The sequence below is a fragment of the Mixophyes fleayi genome, chromosome 3 (genome assembly GCF_038048845.1).
Source record: "Mixophyes fleayi isolate aMixFle1 chromosome 3, aMixFle1.hap1, whole genome shotgun sequence".
NCBI classification, from domain to species: domain Eukaryota; kingdom Metazoa; phylum Chordata; class Amphibia; order Anura; family Limnodynastidae; genus Mixophyes; species Mixophyes fleayi.
Genome location: NC_134404.1, coordinates 25,922,397 through 25,943,990, shown reverse-complemented (window position 1 = coordinate 25,943,990; position 21,594 = coordinate 25,922,397). Strand labels below are relative to the sequence as shown.

Here is a 21,594-nt window from a genome sequence, read left to right as displayed (position 1 = left end):
ACGGCTCTGGTAAGCTTTTGAAATATATGCCGAGTTTGAGGTGTGCTGCCTGATTAACTATCACTTTTATTATTTGTTATTCATAGACAACAACAGACAGTCAGAACCATGAAACAGATGTTTTACATTTTCCAGAAAAAAATGATATCTCTTACCTCTAAAATATAGTTTTATTGTGAAATGGAAAGTGAGTACTTCACTGTAACAAGAACTGTACTTCACTGTAACAAGAACTGTCAGAACTTGTCTTAAAACATTCATATCATTATAATTAAGTACAAACACATTGATTAAAATGTATAATCAAGAGGATACAGTATTGATAAACCATTGAAAAGCTTTGCAATAGTTTAAATAACCAGTATTATTTTTCAGCAATAATATAGATAATTGAAGCTAATTTTCATGAATTATATTTGCAGTAATGTAACAAAGACTGTTTTAATGTTTACACCAAAACCCTCTATAGAAATTATGATATCAGTCCATTTGTACAACGGCACATGGCAGGACAATCGCTCACAAGAGATTGGTCATTTCCACAGGTATCTCCTGTTTTGTAATCTTTGCAGTTCGAAAATTTGTCTTCATATGGGCAAGGGTTATCTGTGAGAAAGACAAGAACAATTAATATATAGTGAACATGTTGGCTGCAAAAAGAAGAGGCAGCCATTTTATGGACTGAACCAATTTTCATGAGAGCGAATTATAGTAGCTCAACTAGCGGCACTGCAAAAGAGACACAGGGAGGATTTCAGATATCTATTATCCCAATTACTTGTTGCCTAGACACAAGAATGCAGAGAACTAAAACTACATCTCCCAGCATGCTGGGAAGAGGAAGTGACAAGAGGTACCCAGGGAGTGATAGTGCACAGAGCACCTGGCCGGTGCGCACTTAGGGGGTTTCTATCCAGTTGCCTAGAAACCCCCCTATTCTCGAATCTCATCTTCACCTCCAGTATGCAGAGGCCAGTAATTGACCTCACTGGAGGATTTTCTGTAGTCCTCTAGCCCCAGAGACGTCATGGGGCTGCCAAAAGTAGGCAAAACGCATTCAGTTAGTTTAAACAACATGGATTACACCCCTAGATCTACTCTGGTGAGTCCTTCACTTTCACTTTTTCCCCAGCCCACCACTGACCCCCCACACCCACACGCATGTTTTGTGTCTCATCTATATCTCTTGCCCTCGTTCTCATGTATCTATCAGCTCTGTTTACTCTTAGTGTTTCTTTCTCCAATTTTGTGTATGTACCTCTCTCTTAGGGGCCTATTTATCAAAGATCTCCCCCCTGTAATTTAGAGGTAAATCCACGAAAAACAACAGTTTTGGGGGATTAACCGTTAAATTACTATGTATAATTCTAGCATCGCATATCTCAGATATCTGCTGCTTTGCATTTCCTATCGTTTTTCTGAGCACTCCCCATAACAGTGTATGGGAAGTGCTCAGTAACGCTATGTATTAAAGTCTAACTAGAGAAATGTTTCTCTTTTTCTACATGTTAAAGTACGTCATCTGAAGCTGGCGTCATCTGAAGCTGGCGCACATTAACATATCTGAAAACTTTCGCAGCTGTCAGCTCTGCTCTGACGAGCAGAGATGGACAGCACATTTGTGGAGGGATCATGTGATCCCTCCCTGTCACATATCGTACATTTTGCCGTCCAGGATGTTAGTGCGCATGCACCAAGTTTTCGGTCGGCGAGTGCGCACTAACAAAAAGAAGAAAAAAAAGAAGAAAATAATAAAAAGAGAAGATCACTGCAGCTTTCAAAATTGAGAAAAGACTGCGATGATCAGGTGAGTCACTTCTCAGGGAGAGCAGGTTATCGGCACTGCTGTCCCTGAGAAGTTTTTTAACACATTGCTGTTACTTTTCAATCCTTATCAAGGAAATAAGGATTGAAAAATTGCAACTGTAAGGAAACGAAGGGTTGTAAATAGACCCCTCACTCCTTCTGTCATGTGTGTTTCTCTCTGTCCTCATTGTGTTTGTGAAAAAATATTTAATTTACAAAATAGATTATGATTATTAAAAAAAAAAAGAAAAACCTCCATTCATTAAAAAAAAAATGTTTTCTGAAGAATAAGGCATTTTTTTCATTGATGCTAAACTAACAGAACAGGAAACAGCCCCTCTAGAAAACCTGCATAAGCCTCTGTACTGGAAGAGATAAGTCTGGAAGTGAAGGGGGAAGGGCTGGAGAGTGGAGCATGGGGAGATGAAAGAGAGAGGGAGAGACAGGGAGAGAGACCGAGAGAGAGACCAAGAGATAGAGAGACAGAGAGAGAGAGAGTGAGAGAGATAGACAGAGAGAGTGAGACAGAGAGACAGAGAGAGATAGAGAGACACAGAGAGACAGAGAGAGACAGAGAGACACAGAGAGAGAGACAGAGAGAGAGAGAGACAGAGACACAGAGAGACACAGAGAGAGATAGAGAGACACAGAAAGAGAGAGACAAAGAGAGAGAGAGTTAGAGAGAGAGAGAGTGAGAGAGAGACATAGAGAGAGAGTGAGAGAGAGAAACAGAGAGAGAGCGAGAGAAAGAGATAGTGACAGAGATAGAGACAGAGAGAAACAGAGAGAGCGAGAGAGAGAGACAGAGAGAGAGAGAGACAGAGAGAGAGAGACATAGACAGAGAGAGAGAGAGAATTTGCCAGTGAGAGAGAGAGAGAGAGAGACACAGAGAGAGAGAGAGAGAGACAGAGACAGAGAGAAAGAGAGAGAGAGAGAGAGAGAGAGAGAATTTGCCAGTGAGAGAGAGACAGAGAGAGAGAGAAATTGCCAGAGAGACAGAGAGAGAGAAAGAATTTGCCAGTAAGAGACTTTAGAGTGACTAGAGCATAGGGGAACCTCTGCTGCGAGACCTGTGAAGGAGAGTTCCCCAAGTGCCTGGCTGTATCAAAGAATAAGCGAGCAGCTGGCACCCAGCAGAGAGGCTCAGTGGAGTTGGAGACATTCGGAACAAGTGTCTGTTTCTGTGTCCAGAACAACTAACCACAGATCTCTCTCAATATTTCAGTGTGATCCAACCAATAAAGACTAAAGCTGGGTACACACTACACAGTTTTCATCCAATAATCGGCTAAATCAGCCGACCTACGACCGCTCGTTCAAAAGTCGGGTCAGTGTCTGCAGTGACACGATGGTCGAAAGTCTGCCCAAATGGATGATTGTCGCCTCATTTGGTTTGTCGTACTGTTTAATATTTTCGCTCCAATCTCGTTTCCGCTGTGTAGTGTGTATAAACTTCCGACCGATCCACAACAGTGAGTACGAAATTACAGTCATTACTCACGAGTAAACAGAGAAGCTATTTTCAACCTAAGGTATTGAAAAAAGTAACTATTTTTAATTCACCAAAACTATCCAAGAGAGACTTAATGCTGCTTCTTGCAGCATTAAAGGGGGCACATTTGAAAGACACATATGTGTTACCAACCCAACTAATCGCTCTTTCTAGTGAAAGGCACCTCCTCCTACTATTCCTTTTTCAATAGCTTTATAAGTATCAATCCAATTTTTTATATCGACTTTCCAGACATACCATTTGTTTCTATATAAAAAGCTCCAACCACTTGCCCTTAACATTTGCGTAAGCTTCAATGTGGATATCAATGCCCGCTAAGCAGCACACTCCATGATCATGTTAAACAACAATTGTCTGTGTCTCCCGCTTTTCTATAGGGGTGTTTATTCCTATTCCCAAGCCGTGATGTCTAAATTACACACACAATGGGTACAGTAATTGAGGAAAGGTGTGCAATCTGTTTTTTTCTATGAACCCAGCACACACAGTAGGCAGCTGGACTGTTTACTTCTGGTGCTTGGTTTAGAACTGAAAATCAAAGTAAGCAAACATCTGTCCCTTTTCCTAGCTATCCTGCTACAAATCATTATCTCCTTTTTAAATGCACCCCTGTTGGCAAACAAAAATGGCTGTCAGACACAGACACAGTCAGTCTGCTACACAGACACAGGCTGACAACTCTCAGTATGTCATGTTATAGAAGAGTGAGGGGGGATGTCACCTTGCAGACAGAGCTCAGAGGGTCATTCCAAAGCCTCTCTGCTCAGTACATCATGTGCCATGTGTTTGTGGTTTTCATGTTAGGCAGCAATTTAAATCATTAATAGCAGCCTGAAGAAAAAACAATAAACAAGGAAAATGGTAATTACCCATCTTCTCCTTAGAGCCACTATGTGTTTATGTTTAAAAATACACCAATTTTTTCTTGTGATTGCTGTTTTAAACTGACAATAAATTAATTATACATGGCAATTTGCAACAACATTTTTAGAAAAATGAATGTCAAAACAATTCACCAATAGAAATACTGAAATCAAATTTCTCTAGGTTTTCAGGAGCTAAACAAAAAAGGTGCACTCCCCCTAGAAGTAACAGTAGTAGCAACAATGATTAGAATATGTTCTCATCATACTTGCCAACTCTCCCAGAATGTCCGGGAGACTCCCGAATTACGCGTGAGTCTCCCGGACTACCGGGAGAGTGTGGCAATCTCTGCCCACTTCACTAGGTAGTGGGCAGAATTCGGTTCAAACTCCGCATGACGCGATTTATGGAAGCCCCCCCCATACACGCCCACCTTCCCCGGCAGGCTCCCGGATCATACTTGCCATAAGTTGGCATGCATGGTTCTCATACACATTCAAGTGAAATCCAAATGGCAAAGCGGAATATGCTTTGTAGTTAAGCAGAAAGGTCATATTTTCCTAGTGCAATTACTTTGGCTACAGCACGTTGCTATTTGCCTGATATTATGTTTTTGGGGGCTAGTGTCTCCTTTAGAGAAGGGAAAGGATTTGAAGTAATGGGAGCTTTATTATTTCCTACAAGCAGTCAACAGCAGTACAGAGAAGAACCTGTAAGACATGACCTATGCATTACCCAGCAGGAGATCTGACTTGTATTTACACGTCACTGTTAATGTATTTGAATCCACAACCTGTACAGAGTATTTTTACCTAGTAATCTGTAAACCAATCACTGTATGTTTTAGGTTTACGTGCACTTCCTATCGTTTCCCATTCCAGAGTGATGAAATATGGCGAAGCTTCATCATGAACACCACTTTTGTCGATTGTCAACAAACAATTGGAGCATGCCTCACAGAGCAATAGATATTTTAAGATGTGACTATGGGGCATATTTAAGACACACCATAAAAAATGAAAAATTGTTTTCGGTCCTTATTGCATTGTTTAGAATTGTACTATTTTTTCATATTCATCAAAAAATCTGCACAGGAATAGCAGTTCTGATAAGCTGCTGTTTTTGTGAACACAAATCTATCTCTATCTTCGTAATTTGATCCTGAGTGACTTCTACGTTCCTCCTTTCAATTCCTGTGCGTATGCGCAGGAATTGAAAGGAGGAACTTCAGTTTTCAGGGAATTCACAGGCAAAAAATGATTAATAGTCCCCATAGTCCATATGACCGCACATAAGATAAAAAAGCAAATTTCAACTGGAACAGTGACTCATATACTATAGAAACTTACTGCAGAGGTTGTTATTACATGATTTGGAACATTCTCCACATGGAGGTCCTTTCTTGTAGGGAGTATTTATGTCACCTCTGTTTCCTCTGCAATAATTATAAAATACAAATAGTAAGTAAATACACATGTCTAAATACCATATATATAAAACACAAAAACAGTGTATCATTATATTGTATGTACTATATACACAGTAGGTATGAGTTCATAGGCAGCAAGGTCACAAATTCATATGCATTTCACCCAAACCTTGAGAGGCTCAGCAAGAGTTCCCTTTCCCCCTTAATAAAAGAGCTGAGATCTCTGAAATCTGCTGGTCTTGTAAAGAATGTTCCGCCCTTAGCCATGTGATCTTTTCGCTCTGCCTCACTGTCCTAAGCACTGGACTCTCCAATCTTACAACACTGATAGAATGCAGAAGTTTTAATAGGATGAAGATAGGACAGAACTGGTGCATTGGAAGAAAGCTCTGTGTAACTTGCAAGGTCTAAGGTAACTCTAAATGAAGACATTAATTGACTGCATGTTCTTGAACAAGAAATTGGAGGTATTGTAGACATTTTAGAATGTGTGATAAACTTTCCATTTCTGGTTAAGAACTGGATTGGACCTCATAATCCACCTTACTGGTGGGACTCTCTGTGTGAAATGACAAAGTGTGAGACGGAGAGAGTACTAAAGATATCCTATCTTTCATATAAACCCATACAACATATGAGATGGTGGCTGGTGCACTTCAGTGTGTTTCATTGAATAACAAATACATACACACCTGCACAGACTAAATTGACCAGATGGGTAGGGTAACTGCGGTAAATTTAGCAACCCTTCCTAAAATGTCCAAACGTGGACGTGCTGCCTATAGCAACCAATCGGATGCTAGATACCATGTTCTAGAATCTACGAGATAAATGATAGCTAGAATCTGATTTGTTGCTATGGTTAACACCTCCACTTTTCCCTTTTAGAAGGGTTGATACATTTACCTCCTGGAATTGTATAATTTACAGCAGCTGTGAAATCAGTTGATTCAGTTGCAGCGTTTTAAACAATAAAAGATTTATATGTTATACAGTGGCATTATACAATCTTCCTGTGATGATACCACCGGACAAGTAGTCTTCGGGTTGGGAGAACCAATCCAGATCGTACTTACGCTGGACAAAGGTGGCACACATACATGTATTTGTTGATTGCATTTGGACATTCTGCCACATCACATCCCATACACTGTGAAGAACCCCACATAAGCTGAAAATGTAAAAGGGAATTTATAAAACCATATAGAGTAAATAACAAAACAATTAATGTTCATACTGTGGAAAAACAGAGTACAGATGGAGTTGAGTTTATTACAGTGAAAGGTGCAACATGTATAGGGATTCATTGAAATATCTACACTATCTTGTAACAGAACTCTGATTAATTTAGTTGTGAAATTAAATATTAGGGTCGGGGTCAAAGTCATTAACAGCACGCCACCTGCTGGAGGCTGCATGGTAAATGCTGTCCAAAGAACACCTACCTGTGTGTAGTGCCCGACCTCTATACCAACTTCTCTTGGCCCTTTTCCAAACACAAAGTCAACAACTTCACTGTGCCATGAATCAACCACAACGTTCCAGGGGACTTTGAAGTTTGACAGGAATATATTTTCCCCACAGGTAAAACCTGAAATATATCAGTGATTTTAAATTCAACTTTTCTACTACATAACTTACATGTCTTAAATAACATGTATTAAATATTAAGAAAGGACATTTATGAAAATGAGCGCATGTTTTAACTTAAAATGAAATTTAAAATAAATAACTTGTGGGCAAGGGACTCAGCCTTTAATGATTCCGGAAGAGGTGCATGGTTATTAGTTAGCGTATGGTCAATATGACATTTTGGAGAGGTAGAAGAGTTATGTCGGCAGCCAACCTACAGCTGGCTCCGTTGAGCACAACATATGTAATTAAATTCGGTCAATCAAGATCCAGTCCAGCCTTTACTTCAAGTGTGGCAACCTGAAATTAAATATTATGTTTGCTTTCTCCATTTACAGAATGCAGATTAACTCACTTTTTATCTTTCTGTCTTTTAAAAGACTGTGTTTTTGTTCACATTTTCTTGCCCAGTTTCCGGCTATTATTCTCGCCTCGTCATTCCACACCTGTGAATAAAGTTCTTTACTTATAAGTTGTCTCACAATGAAAGGTACTCATTCGGGCTGATGCAAAGTTCGTTGCAAAATAGGAGCAAATTACTAAAGGCAAATAGTAATAGTAAAATAGTGTATTTCCGCCCATATGGAGAGCCATGCACATCTCGTATATGCCCCTGCATCAGCAACATATCATCTTTGTTTAAGATAAGTTATCGCCATCAGCCAGAATTTGCAGCTGTTTTACATGTTCAAATTACACACCTACTATCAGGCACCTATGCATGTTTCTGCAGGTCTGCATGAGTGGCAATTGCGCAAACACTCCGTTAATGTACTCAGACAACAATAGAACGCTCGTTCCCACCCACCTGTCTAAAGGCAGGTGTGCATAAGAATTACGCAGGTCTGCATAGGGGTATACATCCCACTCTGCAATAGCTCAACGGGTGGGGTATGGAATAATGATGATGATTATTCCGACAAGACTTACCCCAACATCTTCACAGCGAACGGCTCCCTCTCAACTAGGCTCCAGGACGACTAATGTGACAACCGACTACAAGGCATCAGGACGAATGAAGAAGCCGGCGAGACTTGATGATGCAACGCTGTTATCGGTGCTGCTAAGATGGTATTGTAAGTAAGCGAGCAGGGACACTGTGCTAACCTTGGCAAAGCACATTGTCCATGCCCGCATACTTTCATTGCCCCCTCAACAGCACCGATAACAGCGTTGCGTCATCAAGTCTCGCCGGCTTCTTCATTCGTCGCGATGCCTTCAGTCAGTTCTCACATCAGTCGTCCTGGAGCCTGGTCGGGAAGGAGCTGTTTGGTGTGAAGACATCGGGGTAAGTCTTGTCGGGGTAGTCAGCACCACCGAGCTCAACTATGTTACCAAACTGTTACCAAGAAAGCTACTATTACCACACATAGGCCCTGTGTCATTAAGGAGAGCAAAGCATAAAAAAGGAGTAACTGTGCAACTGGGCAAAACCATGTTGCATTTGAGGGGGAGGTAAATTTAAAATGTGGGGACAGATTATAATTGGGGTAAGGTATGTCCTAGATCAACTTTAAATTTCAGTGTAAAATTAAAGCTATCAAGTATTTGTGTGCTAGATGGAAAAAAAGCCAGTATTTTTCTAATGTGCAAAATAATAAACTAATTGGCACCCCTTGCATTGTAATATGGTTTGTCCCGGAGAACATTTACTTTTTTTGCCTTACTTTCCTTAATGACTCAGGCCCATAGCATCTTACATTAGAACAACCTAGAATATGAGAGTTTTGTTTTAAAACTGAACAGGTACAAACAGCCAACTTGGCAGCACTACCTACTGAGCAGGACTCACATATGTGCCGTATTCATTTTTGTATTTAAAGTTCACTTACCAATTTCAGCATATTACTTGCAGTTGGATTGGCCAAACCTCTATATTTATTGTGTGAATCAAGAATTATTTTTTGATTGGCTGGAAGTATAGTTGACAATGCCGAGAATGGGGCTTGCTCCTGCAAAAATTACATAGAAATATATCCAAAACAGTATAAAAAAAATGTTATAGATTTATTACATTCATGGAAATGCCTAGTAGGTGTCTTCTTACTAAACTACTGTCATAATCTCCATTCATTACAAATGCATTCATGTTTTCAAAAAAGCTTCATTAAGGCAAGACATCAGGTGGATTTATTTGTTGGTATTAAATATACTATTACTGCATGCCATAGACAATGTACAAATCAGGTGCTTGTTTAAACTCTTATTTATTGCCAAATAGTTCTATTTTGTGTATATCTTATATTTGATCAGCTTTGGTTCCTAAATTTCTGTGCTCTTTGGATAACCTTTTTCAATAGGCCACTGATTGATGGAGTTTGAAAATAAGCTTGTAAAACCAGTTAATGAGTTCTATTGTACCTTTTTAGATACTTTTAAACCAGCGAATTATACATTTCAGTTAAGAGTAAAATATATAGATTATAAACCAAATAAACTTATAGACTACCTGTGCTACTACTAAAGTATTGCAGCACAGTGGCCTAGTGGTTAGCACTTCTACCTCACAGCACTGGGATCATGAGATCGATTCCCAACCATAGCCTTATCTGTGTGGAGTTTGTATGTTCTCCACGTGGTTGCGGGTGTTTCCTCCGTGTGTTCCAGTTTACTCCCAAAAACATACTAGTAGGTTAATTGGTCGCTATCAAAAAAATTTACTCTAGTCTGTCTGTATGTATGTTAGGTAATTTAGACTGTAAGCTCCAATGGGACAGGGACTGGTGTGAATGAGTTCTCTGTACAGCGCTGCGGAATTAGTGGCGCTATATAAATAGATGATAATGATGAGTATTAAAAATTAGTCTTGTTTTATCACCTACCTTTTTTTGCCATAAGTTGAAAATGGCCAAGAACACAAACCAGGCAGATATTCTTGTATATTTATCCATCATTTTCAAATTACTGTGGACTTAGGTTGCCTCTGCCTCAGATGACTTCACTGTAGGCCAATGAGTTGCTTGGTTTATGTTTGTTTCTTCCCAAATTATTTTAATCAGCAAAATGATAAAAGTTCTACACATACATTTGAGTAGGACAATTTTGTATATATTAATAAATCTGCTGTTTTCAGATATTTATTTTAACTGGGATTTCTATTCTTCAACTTGCTGGTCTACCTTTTGTAGCAGGACCAGCACTCTGAAAGATATTGATATCACACGCCAGTCCCGCTGATCATTCGGTTCGGTCCCGGCTTACCACTCTGTGCCACTAACGCTGCGGCTTCTAACTAGCGCCATCTTGGAGTCTTTTGAAGTCTACCATCTCTCCTCATTGGCTGGTGACCCTATTGGTCACACTATATAAAGCAGCCTCATTCATTAATTTATGGCCAATTCTACTGTCACCTGACGATGGTCAGGAAGGATCCTTTGAATCAGCTTAGTTTAGCGCCAAATACAAGGAGACGTGGAATCTAATGACACAAAAGGTTTTCACCAGAGACCCCGTAAGGGGATATGGGCTTGTCTGCTTCTGTTCCGCAGGTCATGGTTGTCCAAGTTGGTTCTAAGTGAGGCCCAGAGGAGAGGCAACGGAGGTGAATGCTGCTACAGGTAAGTAGCATGCAGCCGGGAGAAGAACTCCAGGCTGATGAAATGCAGGCAGTGGCGTAACTACTATTGGGGCCCATGCTGATAATGTGGCCCTCTGCACAGCAGATGCAGAGGGTCAGGGGCCCGGGTTCCCTCCTCCCAGCGTCCCTGCACCGGGGCTCGCAGCCCGCTAGTTCCACCTCTGAATGCAGGAGAACAAGGAGACTCGATCTGGTAGATAAAAAAGGTCCACAGCGGTAGATTCTGAGGTCCAGGTATGCTGGCAGCAAGGAGACTGGAACTCGGAAAACCGTGACCTGCGGCTCAGAAGCAGCCGAGCTCATATCTCCTTGCGGGGGTCTCTGGTGAAAACCTTTTATGTTGTTTCTACACTAATCAGGGGCAAATGCAGGATTTGTAGAGGGGGGTTTCCACACCACGCCATGAGTGGGCGTGACCAGCATGCATGTGCTTGGCTGCTCTCCAACTCTTCCTATCCCCATAATATACATGGGCAATGCTGCGTGGACTACTGTTAGGTGCACACAGCTCTCCTTTTTCAAGCAGAGCCGTGTGAAGTGGGAGCAGGGTCCAGCAACCTCAATTATACAGTGCCCCAGGCTTGGGGGGGGGTTCCAGGCACTAGGAAACCGCCCCTCAGTTTGCCTATGCTAATCAGACCCAAAGGATCCTTCCTGACTATGGTCGAGTATCAATTAATTAAACACACACAATCATATATTTACCAGCCCTGTACATATACTTACCATGCTTTTAACATCTGCGGCAGATATATCGACTTGTCTTCCAATTGATCTTGTTTTTATAACCTTTTTGTACTTTCCATTTATCAGTTCTTTTTCATGACCCGGTAAATACGCTTTACTCTGTAAAAAAAAAATGTCATGAGGTATAACACATGCCTATGTAGCTTTTAATTGATTGTTTGTATATTTATGTAGTTGTCTTAATTTTGTCCTACATTCAAAAAATCATTTCATCTAAAGTGTGTAATTAAGAGAAGATTATCATCAGTTTTCATTTTTATATTTTTATTTCTTTGTAAATGAAACATACAACTTATTTGGTCAGAATAAAATGTTTTTACTTTATTTTATGTTACTTTAACATAAATAACAGGAAGCATAACATTTTGGTGAAACAGTTTAGCCCTCGGGACCTCTGTTAAGAGATGGTTGATGATAAACTATTATGAAGATCAGAAAATTTTAAAAAGTTTTAAAAAAAAAGTACAATTGCCCAACAAATGGACTTAACTTTAGTCATTTACTGATTTATTTAGTCCACCTGCCACGTTTTTACATTGGGAGCTGTTGACTTAGACTTTTTTAACAGTAATGTCACATGGTGTCAAATACGAAAGATAGGAGGTATATAATCTGAGAGTCTCTAGGACCCAATGGTTTCTGAGCCCTGAGTATGTGGGTGGAGTGAGGGGAGGGGGGAGGAGCCACCTATATCTCTACCTAGCTATTAGGAGGAGAATGGAAAGATCTGAAGCAATGTGGGTTGGAGCTGCATATAGAAGAGATAATTCTAATAATATTATTAATATTAAGATTTGTTGGGTCATGTACAGATGGATGTTTTTATTTTTGGCCCTCTGGACCAATAAGGAAGTCACTTGCCATCTTCAAATTGGTCCATTAGATTACACCCCCCATAGACTGCTCACGCAGTGCCACCCTGCCCAAATTGTTTCAACAGTCCATCCCTGGTGACACATATATACATGTACACACATACTAGCCTGGTGGGCCAAAATAACAGAAACAAAATTAAAAACCTGTAAGTAAGCTTAAACATTGTTATGACAATATACTCACTGTAGATGTGAAGTTTTCATGAACATAAATTGAATCACCCTATAAATAAAGTCAATAGTTAATTGCAGAATGCACTTGTTTATAAATATTTTTTTTATTTTTTAAGTTATTTTTTGCTAACAACATGTGTACATTGTACCATATCCAAAAAACTGGTTTCCTATGAAATGGTGACTATTATATCAGTACAAGACTCTGACCTATTGTGTAATCCGGCACAACTGGATATTAACATAGTTTCACAAAATGTATTACGGAGAGAAGTTGTTTAGGAGAACTTTAAATTAAAATTAAACTCTTTATAAATAGTTTGATATACTGTAACGGGGGATGAACAGACTACTATTTTGCCTTTTCTTGATTGCGAAAATTTGTCTCTTTCATCGTGGCTTGGCGGCCCAGCTGAATGGCCGCAGCTTATTGGCGCTCCTGCACCACCCAACTGTATTGACTTCTGAATTGGCTCCTAATACCCTTCATTTGGGCACAAAAGACCCCTCCTACCAGAGGAGGGCTGGTAAATTTTAGCCGAGGAGCAAGATTGACTCAACATCCTATTAGGAACATTTTAAAGGGAAAAAATTGCAGATGGCCCAGTGACTCAGCCCAAGGTAGCTCACTATTGGACCGGCCTGGGGGGCATATGCTCCCCTGCCCCCCAGTCCAGCCTGCCCCTGCCTCCTACATACCTGTTGCTGTGTAGAATCCCATCCGGGGCTTCCAAGGTCTGAGGTCTCACGGAAGCGATGTGGCTGCAGATTTGCTGGTCCTCCATGCTGAGATATGGGGCACATGGTGCTATCAGATCCAAATTTGGGGGCCATTAATCACCCCCCAGAGGACCAGCGACCCCCCTCTAGCAGACCAAAAGGCTCCCAAACATTCACAGTGTGTCTCTGACCGGACAGATACCAGAGGGGAATCTCCCGCTAAGTTCTGGTGCATGCGATGCCATCTTGAGAAATCCCTATCACTTACCAGTGTCTGCCAATTTCCACAGTCGAAGACACAATCCACTCCTCTGTAAACTGCCTGCGAGTGACGCTGACGGGACAATCCTATTGATGCTGACCACAGACATACTGCTACACCCGGTCAGTGCCGGGCATACAAGCATCAGAGCCCGGCTTACATAAAATTAACCCGTTCAGAGGCGCCCTCTGCTCCAGGATTGGTGTGCACAGATGAGGTATGTGCCACATCTCCAAACCTAAATTTGCTGACTGCCTGATAGCTTTCACACAAACTGCAACTCCATTCATACAGGGCACATGACAAACTTTCTCCACCGCAACACTGTCATCTGGTGGCAGTTTTTTAGATTGCACAGCTTGCCCTATTGTGCAGGTCCAGCGAAGATACTTGAACTTGCTATTATCTTAACCTTTACCTTCTGTTCTCTATGACCTCAGACTGGGTCCAGTCGCCACTACTAAATTGATTCCCACAACTTCTTTCTCTGACCCACAGCTGGCCAATTATGTTATACATCAATGTAGTCCTAAACACACAATTGCTGACATTGACCAGTGACAACGTTTACAGCACTTAATGCACTGCTGAAGACGTATGATTCATCCTTTTCAACTTATTTAGCTTAACATCTAGCGTGCACCCAGATGGGCAGGGACAGAAAAAGTTTTGCCAAGAGAGACTCTAGAAAATCATCAGCGACACCCCAATGCTCAAACCTGCATGCATTACTGAAACCATCAACGGCCTCGGAGAAAAGTGACATGGCCTCTTCAAATAACACCTTCGACCCGCCTACACCTGAATCACAATCTGTGAAGAATAAGTTAGCTAACTCAACGATGGTCACTCACCTTAACTGGCATAGGTCTTTCAGATGCTTCATTCCCTACCAATTAAACAAGAGTTACCCTTTAAAAAAAACTTTGAGGCACTGGAAGCTAAACTACATGAAGTGGTACATCACAAAATCTCCACTCAATAGACAGATCTTGCCCACCTAGGTCATCGATTGGTGGCCCTGGAAGAAAGCAAAGAAGTAGAAGACGAGCGCTTTGCCACATTGCAAACCATAATGGCCAACCAGGTCAAAGCTCTGCACTGGCCTGGTGGATGTACTCACAAAAGTGTTTAATGAAATATTGTAACTGCCACAATAAATTATAACTACTTTCGACAGAGCACACCACATTCTGTGTCCACGTTGGGCCCCCTCAGATCACCCAAGGGACATAATATGCTGCCTGCCTTATTTTACAAAAAAAGATGAGATCTTGCAGGGACTGCGGTGCCTTGAGGGTCTCGAATTTAATGGCCATGAGATCCAAGTGTTCTAGGACCTCTCGCACCACACTCTCCAACAACGAGGAGTGCTTAGATCCCTTACAGAAGAGTTATGAAAGAAATATATTAAATATTGTTAGGGCTTCTCATTTCAATTACAGGTCACACATGAAGGGAAATTGCCTGTCCTTTGGGATCCATAGAAGGTCAATGCCTTTTGCTCTGCCCTAGATATCCAACCAATCTCACTCCCAGAATGGCAAGAGTCACACTCATGTTTTACTCTAATGGATGCCCCACAGGAGGAGGAAAGATTTCAGCAGATCAACAGATCAAAGAGAAACCCAAATAGGCACCAAAACCAGCAAGCCCAAGAGGACACCTGAATCTATTGCATGGGCACATGTGACTTTTCTCACTATAGGAGTCTTCTCCAAGGACTCCGCCTGTTGCCACTTCTTACTGGCTGAAGCCTTCACAGTTCCCCAACGAGTTATTTTCCTGACAAGCCATTTGTTTTTTCTTTGCTCCCTTTTCTCTAGAGATACCCAAGCTTGCAGGTTATAGACTGTTCTGAGATGACCACTTGAAGGATTCACTCTCTGAACCCCTCACCTCCTTCCCACATTTGCAGATAAGCATATTGAGACCTCACTCTATCTTGTTTCCTTATAGCTTAAAGAGAAGAGGTGGTAGAGCTTGACATGTTTCTTTAATGTTTTTATATCTGTTGTTAATTTTCAAATCTTGTTTGCTTTGTTTTACCACCATGTTCGTCATATAGTACATCTACATATATTTACATATGCACCCCTCACTTTTATGATTATCTTTTTTGTTACCATACATATTGCAGTGCATAAGAACTTTTATTACTTTGTTGTCACTGTCACCAACACCTAGGTGCCCCCGGACCACACAATTTTCTTTCTGGAACATGACTGGGCGCCTCATGTTTCTTCGGAGTGGTCTAACATATCTTTTCACAACATGCAGATTTCTACACCACACATTTCTGCCATTTGTTTGTTTCTACTCCTGACCCTCCTTCCCATCCCCTATCTCCAGGATCCCCTTTTTTCTATATTTAGCCAGGAAAATCTCTTCAGCTACCTGAATAATCACTGTACTTGCTTTTTCCACCATTTGATGATGCCGGATAAACTCAAGATTGTTACTCTTAATGTTAAGAGTTTAAATATTCTGGAAAAAAGTCCAGGTTAGTGAGAGACCTCATAGCAGCTAAGATGGATGTGGCAAATATGCAGGAGACTCATTTTAAGCAAAGGTCAGAGCCCGCGTGAGTGTTCGCCAATACTCCCACTCGTACACATGTAATAATCCTAATAATAAGACACTAGGGCAGTGGATCCAAAACTTTTTCAGTTCAAGGCACCCTTAGGGTTTCACTAATTTTGTCAAGACACCCCTCAGCCAAAATAATTACCAAGTAGTCCCCCGTCTTGCTTAACACTGGCCGAGGCACCCCTGTGAGATCGCCGAGGCACCCCAGGGAGCCTAGGCACACAGTATGGGAACCACTGCACTAGGGGGTAAATGGATCAAGCTGAGAGTTTTCCGGCAGGTTTGAAAAGCCAATCAGATTCTAGTTATCATTTATTTAGTACATTCTACAAAATGATAGCTAGAATCTGATTGGTTGCTATAGGCAACATCTCCACTTTTCAAACCCGCCGGAAAACTCTCAGCTTGATACATTTACCCCTAGGAGTAGTTATTCTCTTCTCTAAGGATGTAGTGCTTGATGTGGGTAGAAATCTATATGCCAAGCTTATAACCAATAGTCTCAAGTTGCTTTTACCTAAGGTGATCCACTCCTACCAAGTAGGGTTTGTCTTGGGCAGCGAAGCTCAAGACAATACCAGAACAATACTTGATATGGTCCAGTATGCATTATCCACTAGAACCCCAACAATTTTGCTGTCCACAGACGCTGAAAAAGCATTTGATCCATGGAATATTGTTACTGAAGATGCAGCTCCCAATACTGCTGAATTGTATTATTTTCAATAAAAAAAGATTGTGAAAAAAATATAATACTTCAGGCTCAATACATGCTATCATGTTACTGTTATTGTCCATCAACATCCCAAGTCACTTATATCAATAATTAAACCACCCTGTTAGCAGTAATATGCACCGCAGACAGCTCGTTCAGTGGAACACTGCACTAGTTGTTTTTTCCTTACAATTATGCTTTTAAAACTATTTAATTTCCAGAATACTCACCTTGGGGTAAATGTATGAAAGTCCGGTTTTTTAAACTCGCCGGAAATCAGCGAGTTGACAGCTAAAATTTTAGCTGTCAACTCGCCAATTTCCGGCGAGTCGAAAAAACCGGGCTTTCATACATTTACCCCATTATCGGTAAAGCTGATTGGCTACTGCAAGGTGAAATTACTATTATGGATACATTTGCACTCATAGCAGTACTTATTCAAGGTCATCCAATATATCTTGCCTTAGGGGATTTACGGTTACAGAACGATGTGAGTATTTTCAGAGCTGTGGGTAGTTCATGAATTACATACTGTTTGGATATCTTTTTGATTCAATTATAAAACTACAGTACAATGGACATCAACATAGGCAAGTGTTTGGACATTATCTACTGGAGAACTTTATTTATCTTTTTCATATTCACATATAAGGGTGAAAAACACAAAGCATAGTGTAGCTGCAAAGACACAATGGGCCTGATTCATTAAGGAAAGGAAAGCATTAGCAAAATAAATCAAATTAGTAACTTTGAACCTTGGCAAAACCATGTTACAATGCAAGGGGTGCAAATTAGTTTATTATTTATTTTGCACATAAGTAAAATAATGTCTGATTTTGCATGTAGCACACATATACTTGATAGCTTTATTTTTACACTGACATTAAAAGTCGATATAGGATATGCCCTATCCCAACTATAAATCTGTTCCTACATTTTAAATTTACATCCCCCTCCAATGCAACATGGTTTTGCAAAGGTGCAAAGTTGCTCATTTTTTTGCCTTGCTTTCCTTAATGAATCAGGCCCAATAAGCTTAACATCAGGATTGCTATGTTTGCTATTTAAAATCAGATGTATATACAAATATGACAGCCATTATCCAACAATGAATTCTATTTTGGGCCGTGTACACAATTGCATTATAAAAAACTGCCCTTTATAGCATTTTTTGACAGGTAAATAGAGGAGAGGCCGTATCACAAATAGAAATCAGGGAGAATATTTTTCAAGCTGCGAGTTTCTGGCCAGTTTGGAAAGTCAAGATGTTGCCTATAGCAACTAATCAGATTCTAGTGATCATTTATTTAGTGGTCTACAAAATGACAGCTAGAATCTGATTGGTTGCTATAGGCAACATCTCCACTTTTTAAACCCACAGCTTGATAAATTTACCCCCAAGAATCTGAATGGAGAGACGTTGGTGCTTTGCGCACTCCCACCTTAGTAAAATGGGTTATGATGCAGGAGAAAAGAAGACATGATCTAATTCCCCTCTTCCCACTCTATCATCTGCTTTGCTAAGATTAGCGCCTGTACTGAACTGGTGTCTCACCGTTGAGATCAATTGGACTCAGGGACAAATGTGGAATTTTGAAGGTGGGAGAGTTCTCCAAAGTACATAACAACTAGTTGAATGAGAACTAATTGCAAAAGCCAACACCGAATTTTCATACGTGTCTTTCCCAAAAAAAAGGAGATGTTGACCATAGCAATCAGATTCTAGCCATCACTTATTTAGTACATTCTAGAAAATTATAGCTAGAATTTGATTAGTTGCTATGGGCAAAACCTCAACTTTCCCTTTTAGAAGGTTTGATCAATCTACTCCTCAGTCATATCATATTCTAAATTCCATTTTTAAACATGCAGGGCCTGATTCATTAAGGAAAGTAAAGCAAAATAAATAAGTGACTTTGTACCTTGGCAAAATCATGTTGCATTGGAGGGGAGGGGGGGCAAATTTAAAATGTGGGGACAGATTTATAGTTGGAGTAAGGCATGTTCAAGATCAACTTTAGATTTCAGGGAAAACTAGGAAAAATGTGTGTGCTACATGAAAAAAAAACCAGTCAGTATTTATCTTATGTGCAAAATATTAAACTAATTTGCATCCTTTGCATTGTAACATGGTTTTGTCTAGGAGAAAACGTGCTCATTTTTTGCCTTACTTTCCTTAATAAATCAGGCTCGTAATGTATACATGTAACAAAAGTATGATATATAGCATAGCTGCCCAGCATAATGTACACCAGTGCTCGAAGTATACATTTAGAAGTGGCAGTCTAACACAAGCGATTCTAACAGCGCTGGTTGAAATGAACTAGAGGGGTAATGCTAAAATGGAGTGAATACCAAAAATAATAAATCTTAAGATTTATTACAAGTGGCAGTATGAAAAATGTAATGAAATGTAAGTAAAGGAAATTTGATAGTGTTACAATGGAAGCAGCAGGAGAAGTGACGGTATTGCATACCACCGTCTACACCCCCACTTCCACCACTGATGTACACATTGCATTGTACAACAACATACAGTTGGTAAGGAAGGCCTAGCTCTTAAATTAGTTTTTATATATGTATCCAGTTCTAAATGGCTCTTTCCATTTCAGATATATAACTATATACATACCTGTACAGCCAGGAAGAATGAAAAGCACATAAAAACAATCAGCATCATTTTTCTGCAGAAAAAAATAAACACTTCATTTAGGATTTTGTAACAATTATGATTTTCTTTCTTAATAAAATTAGTTTTCGGAGGCAGCAGTACTTTCTTTTTATTTTGAAAAAATTACGTGCTTCCTAAATGAATAACAATATAACCAAAAAGACAGAGGACAAAAGCCAAAAAGCACTTGTACTCAATATTGGTCAATTGACTGTATTCATAATAAACGTTCAATTTTGTTTTGTTTTTTTGTTTACTTTTTGTAAATTAAGAGTGGTTGTGTGACTTTTAAATTACAAGAAAAATATGAAGACTTTCTGAAAGGAATACACAAGAACGCGACACAAAATATAGCATATTTCGAAAATAATCAAATTATACCCACACAATTATTATTACAATAGTATTAATACAATAAAGCACAAAGTTACGCCTCATCAAAACCAGTTATTATCATTTCAGTATTTATATTACCTTAATTTGGTTTCAGGTGCTTTCTGCTAAGAGGTTTGATTGTTAGAGAGAACCTCAGGTAACAAATGAATCAGGTCTGAAAGCTGCCTATATAGACAGGTTCAGGGAACACTTCCTGTTGGGGTTTGTTATTCTCATCATTAAGCATAAACACACAATATTATAATATACCGGCTATAACACAGGCTGCATAGTACATCCCTGTAACATGCTTCCGACAAGGAATAACTACATGTAAATATCTCGTCCAATGTTCTTTGAGTTCACCTCTCGTGATTAGGTAATACTAACAATAACTTCTTTTTTATTGCTGATTATCCAGTACTTTAGTATGTGACAATACAACTTTTTTTTCCTGTCACTTCAATTGTTTGTACTTTCGAGGGTGTGTGTCCCGCTGAACATGTTTTTCAAACAAGCCCTGAGTAATATTACTGTAATGCACACAAAATGCAGATAGGGTTAAGCTGTAATGTATGGGCTTGGCTTGAAGACTACGATAAACAGGTAAGAAATGGCCTCTGTCGATTGGACACATTAAAAATCATCACATGGCTATAAGCATAGTTAATCTATATGATCTAAATATTGCAACTGTTTTTTTTTAACGTATTCTATATAAACAGTCAAATCTCTTCACAGATGGCAAAACACAGTGATAAATAAATGTTATATGAGGGTCGATTACAAATGTGCAAATTTGACACTTTTTCATTCAATGATATTATGGTGCAGTTTTTGCGTAATTGTGCCCATTGTCATGGTTACATACATGGCTAGTTAGGCTGGGAGGAGACAGATGGATCAGACAATGTCTAAATGTGTTTTTTTATCCAACAATGATTTTTATTGAGAATTTTAATTGTGAAGGGTACAGAAAGGAAAATGAAAATAGGGAGGGGGAGGAGGAGGCTACAATGCACGTAAAAACTAAAAACATTACAATGTGAGTATACAATACAGTCAAAAACAAGAAACATGTCTAAAACGACCAATCTGACTGGGACACAACATGAGCTGAAAGGAAGGTTTTACTGCGAGAGGGCTTCTTGCATAGAACAGGAACTAGGATGGAGATGGCTTAGTTGTTAGCACTTCTGTCTCACAGGGCTGGGGTCATGATTTCAACCATGGCCTTATCTGTGTGGAGTTTGTATGTTCTCCCTGTGTTTGCGCTGGTTTCCTCCGGGTGCTCCGGTTTCCTCCCACAATCCAAAAAAAAACATGCTAGTAGGCTAATTGACTGCTATCAAAATTGACCCTAGTCTCTCTCTCTCTCTCTCTATGTATGTTAGGGAATTTAGACTGTAAGCTCCAATGGGGCAGGGACTGATGTGAATGAGTTCTCTGTACAGCGCTGCAGAATCAGTGGTGCTACATAAATAAATGGTGATGATGATGGTAGGGTGGGTCGAAATATATTCCTGCCACAGAAATCACTTCATGTGAGGGGATGTGCCAGAGGAGGAGTACAGAACCCCTAGGGTTTCCATGTCACAGCTAAATTGGACTTTAGAGATAGTTTTGGAGATAGGGGGAATGTGA

The 21,594-nt window shown here is 40.0% G+C and overlaps 1 protein-coding gene across 1 annotated transcript; it reads right to left on the bottom strand.

Annotated features, from left to right (window-relative positions):
- Positions 1 to 256: 256 nt before the first annotated feature.
- LOC142143406 (cysteine-rich venom protein-like) lies at positions 257 to 20,149 on the bottom strand. The gene is made up of 10 exons (XM_075201236.1): positions 20,050 to 20,149; positions 19,537 to 19,588; positions 12,629 to 12,667; positions 11,549 to 11,668; positions 9,078 to 9,197; positions 7,601 to 7,691; positions 7,059 to 7,204; positions 6,690 to 6,784; positions 5,534 to 5,619; positions 257 to 606 (listed from the first exon to the last, which is right to left on the bottom strand). The coding sequence occupies exons 2-10, from the start codon at positions 19,582 to 19,584 to the stop codon at positions 473 to 475; spliced, it is 879 nt and encodes a 292-aa protein (XP_075057337.1). The 5' UTR covers positions 19,585 to 19,588; positions 20,050 to 20,149; the 3' UTR covers positions 257 to 472.
- Between the last annotated feature and the right edge of the window lie 1,445 nt (positions 20,150 to 21,594).